The sequence below is a fragment of the Gavialis gangeticus genome, unplaced genomic scaffold (assembly GCF_001723915.1).
Source record: "Gavialis gangeticus isolate Ggan-Ray unplaced genomic scaffold, GavGan_comp1, whole genome shotgun sequence".
NCBI classification, from domain to species: domain Eukaryota; kingdom Metazoa; phylum Chordata; order Crocodylia; family Gavialidae; genus Gavialis; species Gavialis gangeticus.
In genome coordinates, this window is record NW_017729000.1 from 19,058,769 (window position 1) to 19,067,391 (window position 8,623).

Sequence of the window (8,623 nt, forward strand, 5' to 3'; positions counted from 1 at the left end):
CACTGCAGGGGCCTTGATCTGCCCCCCATGCCCCTTCCCCCTCCCCCACCCTCTCTTTTCACCACAACAGACTTAGCAGCTGGACTCAGCTGTATTGGAAAATCAGATCAGTATTGGCTGATATGACTTCTTAAAAATCAGCTATTGGTACTGGCCCCCAAAATACCTATTGGCGCAGCCCTAGTTACAAATACTGACTATTCCTCTTCTCTCTCCTTACAAAAACTAGAAATATTGTAGCATGAACTGAACTAATGTAGCTGATGTTAACATAGAGTATAATAATAGTGAAATGTAACCATGTTAGTCTTATCCTGTAAGCAACTTGAAAACTCTATTTTGTATCCTTCTGCTTGGCATAAGTGAATGAACTCTGCATAGCCTTTATGTATGAGTGTGTGTAAAAGAGTGAATGGTGAGAGAATGGCAGAGGTTGGAGAAGAAGATTTAACTGTTTATGTGAGCAACAAGGTGCCAAATGTAAGCTACCAGTCAGTAAACTAATTAATGAATGGCTGAAGAATCCCTTTTAGGCCTAGGGCACAAAGAAGATAACAAGGAGAAGAAATGCACCCATCCTGCCAGACGGGCAGCAAGAACACTCTAAGGCTAAGATAAGCTGAAGACAAAAGAACAACCACAAAAACAGAAGCTGGGTATGGAAAAACCCCAAAGCTCTGAATCAAAGAATGCCAATCCCTATAAAAGAACACTTTGAAAATGCCAAGTTGGGTGAGTCTCTTCCTCTGCTGCTGTTTCACCAGAGCACAGATGCATCTGTTCACCCCGCTCCAGCTGTTATCTTCAAATCTGCTATCTTCAAATCATCATCATCTACTCAATAAGCCCAGGTTGGCCACCCTGGGCTGATACTGAGCAACTACTGCTGGTAACTATATCTGGTGTGTGTGTGGATGAAATGGTTGTTTTGTGTATGTAATGATGTGTGTAATGATGCGTATGATGATTTGTGTATGTTTGTATGTATGACTGGTGTGCCCAAACCTCTATGTCTAACTCATGTTATCAATAAATGCGGCACTTTGCCTTATCCCTCTTTATAAAGTCTCACTCATGATTTGAGCAATTTGAATAACAATATGAGTGATATCAGCCAATCTAAAAAGCCATGTGCCTACACATTATAAATAAGCAATTTATACAAATTGCAAAATAAAGCAAATTTGCTACAAATGGGACCACAGGCTTTTTATTAATCAGCATACCTCTGGTTTACCCGCACAGATCTTCTGCTCATCCTTAAGTGAAACCACTTGATGCTCCTTGCTAGAAACTGTGAGGACTTGATCTGTACAAGACCTTAAATAATACAAAAAAACTGTGCAGTGGTGTAGCAGCCCCATCACCTATTCTACAGAGTGTGACAAATTAAGAAGGGAAACAAACAAAAACAGATCCAAACCCCTCAACTGCTAAATGTTTTTAATCTTGCCAACACATTTCAACTCTTTTTGAAGAAGAGATTGTACATTAACACATCATTTAAATTATTTTATTTTAATTGCATAAGTCCACTTATTCAAATGCAAATACCATTGCATACATGCTAGAGAAAGCTGAAACTCATTCATGCAAAAGCCTGCCTTTACATTTTTTCTATTTTACAGGCTAGGGGTTAAACTTCAGGTATCTCTATGCGGCAATCTGGTACACCATGGGTAGGTATACCCAAGTTTGTTTTAACCTAACCCATATTGATAACAGTAGCAGAGACATGAATTTTAAAGCAGGCTATATAAGCTCAACAGAAATCTGCACTAATGACTGTACTCACCACATCTTCAGTGCTGATACTAGCTAGATTATGTCAAACCCAAGTATGCCTCCCCATGCATGCCTCCATCTGCTACTCACCCTTAGAGTAAGATCTGCTATTCCACTTCCTGACTTCCACAAAATATCCTAAAGCAGCAGAGTTCAGTCAACACTAGTCAATGAATTTAGATGGGTATATTGAACTTGCCTCTTCTATTTGGCTCTTCTGAGAAACAGATGGATCTACAGTTATTATTCACAGAACCAAAGTATATCCTCTCATAATCATCAAGTAGCCTTGACTGATGGAAATCTTTTTGTTTCGCAAAATGTGTATCTGGGGACAATTAAGCTCCATTTCTAAGAAACATGAGACTACCTAATACTGATATAGTAGGTTCCTATACACTTTGCAAACACAAGCCTGGGTCAGAAAGGCAAATTTATATATTCAGTTGCAGAGATTTGAATCGACTTAGTCTGAAGATGGGATTTTTCTTAAATGTGCTTAAGAGTTTTCAACAATAACAAAGACTGCACTAGACAACAGAGAACATCATCCATTAAATATACTGGACAATAAGAGTGAAGCAAGAACTGATGGATGTAATAAAAGGTATACATTTCTAATATTACTACTACTACTACTAAGAACCTTTGCAGTCTTTTTATACTTACCATGTACCCACTCATTTAACGGTTATAATGGCCAGGAAATAAAACACCACCCCTCATTGACTGTTTTACTGATGTGTAAAACAGACATTGCAATGTCCTACTCTGCATTAGTAGGACTGTCTTTAATTTCCTGGTTCTTCACTCTCCTCTGTTATTTTTCACTGACAAAGAGCATCTTTTGAAAGCTGAGCTGCTACCCGTACTCCATCAGGCTAGTTTGAAACTCTATACCAGTGATTCTCAACCAGGGTTTCATGAGATCCAGAAGATCTAGGTAACACAGAATGTGAGGAAATAAGCAAATAAGTGCAGGCTCGGGCTTGTCCCTGCCTTGCTGATCCCTACCCCTGCTACTTAGCCACTCTGCATGAAAGTCAGCACTACAATATATAAAAATCTGTTTTTGAATTTGGGTGTTACTAAGTACACAAAAGTTGTGGAGAGGTGCCTTGAGTCCAAAAAAGCTGCTCTACTACTGCAGTGTCAACATACCTTAAAATAGGACCTGAACTTTCCCAAAGCCTGGCCATGTTTGGATGTAGCATTTTCTTTCAGTAACCAATAGCTCAAGAGGAAAAGTAGAACACTTTTCAGGACTACATAATAACCCCTTGGGCTAACTGGCTTGTCTTTAATGTACACATACATCTAACTACATTCCTACACCAGGTACATACCAATTTGGATTTTCCAAACTTTTCCTGAAGACAGATTCTTCACTCAGAGATGCAAATTTTGTCCAGGTAAGGCAATGTGTTTTCAGAAGCATATTTCTTTCCTGCACATTAAGCCAAGATTCCTCTTCTAAGTAGATCTCAGACACTTGTAAGACACTCACCTGTCAAGCAGAAGGATTACAGCTTTCAAAAAGTCAGTATTTTGAGAGAGAAAAAACACTTTCACATATTTAGAATTTATTTTCTATCTCGTGATAACACAAAAGATTAACTGCTAGGCGGAGGATGAAGAACCATCAGCTGCAGTTAGCCTTTGATGATAATACACATGTTGACCTTAATAGAAGCTGGTAAGGCCATGTAAATGTTCAAAGATTTATGCAAGCTGCTCAGTCCCCAGCTGGATTTCCATGACTGCTAAATGCTAAGTAAATTATCTAGCTACTTCATGTTTCATTTCTAGCTGGTTATGGCCTATTTAAAATGATGGATTCTAATGGGACCCATTCAGAGACTGCTGCATGCAAGATACAAACAGCTAAAACGAAGAGGGACAGTAAGGAAATTCCACCAATGCACTCTCTTGGCCCTGGGCTGTTCTGGGGGCTGGTTTGGGCCCACAGAGGAACTTAGCCATATTTTCAACACACACCATTACATAAAGTTAAAAGGTGATTTAACCATGGAGCAGCTGACACAGAGTAACTGTCCAAGGGCTGCCCCATGGGAAATAAAAGCTCAAACCTGTTTTATTAAGGGCTAAGCTGTTCGAGTTTAGCTTCTATAAGCCAGCAGGTACAAATGAGCATGTAGACAATCACTGTACATCAGCTGCTCAGCAGTTTGCCCCTACTCCTTTTTAACTCAATATAAAATTTGTTCATTTTGCAATACTCTTGCCAGTCCCAAGGATCTTGCGAGTTACAGCAATCGGTCCCTAGCTGCCACTAGAGCCACAGCACTCCAGACTATGGCTCTATTCCTGACCTACTAATCATGAGCTCTAGAATAGGATCACTGAAGGCAGGACCAGCCCACATTTTGGGGGGCCCCCTGCAAGAAATAGTTTTGGGGCCCCTGCCCAGAAGAAACTTCCAGTGACGACGGCGGCGGGGGGAAGTGGCCAAAAAGCTGCCAGCAGTGGTGGGTGCGGGTGGTAGGGTAGCGAGCAGCCAGATGCAGAGGCCCCTTAGCTGCGGGACCCCCAGCAGCCGCAGGTTTCGCAGTATAGGATGGGCCAGCCCTGACTGAAGGGCTGTAAAATACGAGTCTATGATTGTATTCCTCGGTGCCTGTGCTGGGTATCCCTTAGCCGCTTTTAGAGCTCATTTATGCTGCTCTACCACAGAGGTCAGAGAATGGGTGAGAATCTCAGCCTAAGCTAATTTTACATTCTGTCCCGTACCTGGAAGTTTGTTTTCCTGGGTAGATGAAGCATGGAAAATAAAATACAGATATTTAAATGCAAAGATGCATAAATGGTCTTGTCACAACATGCAAGACATGGTTATATGGCTTTTCCTACATAAGACACAAGAGATTAGGAATGCTTAACCAGTGCAAAGATGTAATGTATACTTAGAAATACAAAACGTTGTTCATGCATTGCACCAATCATGAGTAAGGATTAATCTGCATCACCTGACACACAAAGTGAAACCACTCATCATTGCAGCAAATCAGGATTCTCTAAGTCATCAATGAGACTTCTAACATATTCCCATTCAAAAACTGACAGTACCTTGCATTTCTGAGACTATTCACATAGTGCAAGGGCAAGAAAATGGACTGCAACCGACATATCATGCCATAAATGTTTTTAATTGAAACATAAAATATTTTAGATTAATTTAAAAAGGTTAAACAAGTTATTTTCTTTGTGAACTTTGCATTTCCTTCAGGTTTGATAATGAATATAGCCAGTTTACCGCCAATTCCAGTTTCAGACTCTCAGGAATTAACTCAATGATACAATATTTAGATTTCAGGACATGCATGTTTATTTTCCACTCAAAGTAACCCACAAATGCCTTCCTGAATCTTTGTTTTGTTAGGCTGTAATCAATTAAAACCTGAAGGGTGCATCCAGACATGCAGGCACGTGTGGTTTTTGGCACCACAAGCCTCTTTGTGGTGCCACAAACCACATTCATTGCACCTTAAATCATGCACAGCATTGCTGATTTGCAGTGTGGGCACAAAATTTGCTACCAGGATAAGAAAAAAAAAAGTGGGGCAAAGTACACAAAAATAGCGTGCGCCAAACAAACATGGAGACAGGGGAGCAGGCAGCCCTGGGCCCTGGGCTGCCTGCACCCCTATCTCCATATGTCGTTTCCTGGATGGCTGGGGCCCACGGTGCCTCAGTGTGGGGAATTCCTGCTGGCTAGCCCTGCACTGAGGCACTCTGTGGTCAGCCAGTACTGCCTCTGCCTCCCCACAGCACCTGGAGCCCAGCCAGGACCTGGGCATGGCCTGCAACAAAGGGCACATGCAGGGGTGTGCACTGCGACGAAGTAGCAGCACAAATTTGTGCCACTACTTTCTGTACCGCTGCAAGCACACACCCCTGCTTTTCTGGATGTGACCAAAGTGTTCAAAAAACCAGGCTTGCCCTTAAAAAATATATATATAAGATTGGCTTGAATGTAATCCTCTTGAGTTTTTTGGGTTTTTTTGCTTTTTGGTGTCTCACCCTAAGAATCTACTTGGGGCTAAGCAGCAGCTCTGCAGAAAAGGACCTGGGGGTTACAGTGGACAAGAAGCTGGATAGGAGGCAGCAGTGTGCCCATGTTGCCAAGAAGGCTAACGGCGTACTGGGCTGTATTGGTAGGAGTGTTGTCAGTAGGATCAAGGGATGTGATTCTTCTCCTCTGTGTTGCACTGGTGAGGCCATATTTGAAGTACTGTGTTCAGTTTTGGGTCCCCCACTACAGCAAGGATGCAGACAAACTGGAGAGAGTAGAGGAGAGGGCAATAAAAATGGTAAGGGGACTGGGGGACATGACTCATGAGAAGAGACTGAGGAAACTTGTCTTATTTGGTCTGGAGAAGAGAAGACTGAGGGGAAATTTAATAGCAACTGTGAGCTTCCTGAATGGTGGTTACAAAGTGGAAGAAGCTAAACTGTTCTCAGTGGTGGCTGATGACAGAACAAGGAGCAATGGTCTCAAGTTGCAGCAAGGGAAGTTTAGGTTAAATATTAGGAAGAACTTTTTTTTACTAGGAGGGTAGTAAGACACTGGAACAGGTTACCCAGAGAGGTTGTGGAATTTCCATCCTTGGAGGTTTTTAAGACCCTGGTAGACAAAGCCTTGGCTGGGATGATCTAGTTGGGGATCGTCCTGCTTTAAGCAGGGGGTTGGACTAGATGGCATCCTGAGGGCTCTTCCAGCCCTGATTTTCTATGATCCTATGACAAGCTGGCATTCCCAGGTATTCTGTGAATTCCAAGAACTGGAGCTTAACAGAAATCACCAATGATAGCAAAAGATAAGATTCATGGAAAAAAACCATGACAGCTGCTTATATGGAAGTTGCTTTTAAAAAAAACTAAATTTGGGGTGATATCCCTCTAAAACCCTGAACTTACATTTTAACTTGTAATTAAATGTATTTTATAAAACATTTTCCCAGTGCCTATTTTTCCCCCAAAAAAAAAAAAAAATCACACTTGCCCAAAACCTACATAAAACACATCCAAAGTCTTTCACTAACCTGCTTCCAGGAAACGATAGCAACTTGCTTTAAGAGTTTTCAGTAAGAGAGGAAACCATTTAAAATGGATGAAGGCTTCTTATTTGCCACCTTGCAGGTACGTAGAGATTAAAAGCACATCACCACATTTACAACATGCCAACACCATATATTACACTTGCCGTATCTTACAGCATAAGACTGCAACTTTGGCTTTGCACTTTCTAATCCAATGCAAAAGTAACTGGCACAGAACCATTTTATCTTTTAAAAGAAGAAAAAGGAAAAAAACATCTTAACATTATTTTAGCTGAAGCATCATTGGGATACCTGCTCCTTTAATGTAGCTAGCATCACAGTCTTGTCTTAGGTTGATTTTTGGTTTTGTTTTTTCAAAGCCAAACTGAGCCTAAGTTTAAAGAAGTTACCTTTCTTAAGATTTCTGGAATTACATTCTGACATGTTGCAATTCTCCTCCTGTAAACAATTCCTGTAGACAAATCTGATAATAAAGAAGAAGAAAATTTGAGCAGTGACAGTAACAAACATTACCTTTTTCTTCAATTAAAAGAAGAGTTGGACAACTTAGCAACAAAAATGAATCTGCAGACAAGAAAGCTGGCAAATGCTAGCTAAAGAACATGCTAGCTTGTGTTTTTTATTATTATTATTTAGAGCAATGACAGTATTTTTGGCCAGGCAAAAATGGTAAACACGATTGCTACAGGCATTATGCATCCCATCTCAAGGGGGGGTCCCTGTACCCTACACTGCACTCTAGCACCCCCTGCCAGCCAGAGAACAGATGCTGCCACACAAACATTTCCCCGGCGTTTATACTAGTACTTATGAGCGACTAGCACTGCATACACTGCCAAACTCAGCCTTCACGTAAGTGGGCAGAACTCCATTAAAGACAATGCTGAATTTGGCACATAGTACTGAGGTTGTTCATTTTCTGAGACACCGTCTTCTTGATGATCTGGGAACAAAGAAAAGCCGCCTGCAAATATATTTGTCAATATGGACTGTTGAACAGTCAGCCAGTTCAGGTCCAGACTAAAACTTTGCACTCATTCCATCTCTGCATTTCATATTCTCAATTCCATGCCACTGGGATGTAAAACACAACTCAATACCATACTTGAGATCTACAGCAGCCTCTGATATGACTACACATTTATTTTTATATTGAACTGGGCCCAGTGACAAGAACAAAGCTATCTATTAGAAAACAAATTATAGTTATTTAGCATCACCAAAAACATGCCTGGCTTTCAGGATCACTCTGCATTTTAATATTTAATGACCCAGATCAAGTACAGAAACCTCAGTACGCTATTAAATAAGAAGCCAAGTGGCAGACAGCCCAAGTGAAAGTTCTTGGGCACTGGGGATGGGGGGGGGGACATATTCCCAAAAAATTTATTTGGAGGATGTCTGACAGAAAACTTCAGTTTGTTTCTCTGAGCTCTTGTGGCATGCTGACTCTATGATATCATATTTTACAGGGAAAGGAGAATCCTGGAATTGCCGCTTACCATGCATAGCTATGAACTGTAGATATTTCCATTTTCTTTACAGATGAACAGAAGGTACAGAGGGAGTAAGGCCCAAAGAGTTAGGTGCCCAAATACCTTAAACATCTGTGCCCAAGGTCATTAAGGAAGTTTTTAAACAGAAGAGGGACTGAACACAAACCTCTCAAGTGACATCTCTCAAGTCCCAGCCTCTATTTTAAGCACTGGGTCGTTCTTCCTCTCCATTTGATGACAAGTCTCAACTGCCCGTTTCAT

At 41.1% G+C, this 8,623-nt stretch overlaps 1 protein-coding gene across 1 annotated transcript in view; it reads right to left on the minus strand.

Moving 5' to 3' along the window:
* The window catches only part of PRELID2 (PRELI domain containing 2), a 54,531-nt gene that overhangs the window by 22,849 nt on the left and 23,059 nt on the right, over positions 1-8,623 (minus strand). The window contains exons 3-4 of the mRNA XM_019506366.1: positions 7,256-7,329; positions 3,132-3,292 (exon numbers count right to left, since the gene is read on the minus strand). Of these exons, the coding sequence (XP_019361911.1) occupies positions 3,132-3,292; positions 7,256-7,329 (235 nt within the window). The remainder of the gene's footprint in view (positions 1-3,131; positions 3,293-7,255; positions 7,330-8,623) is intronic.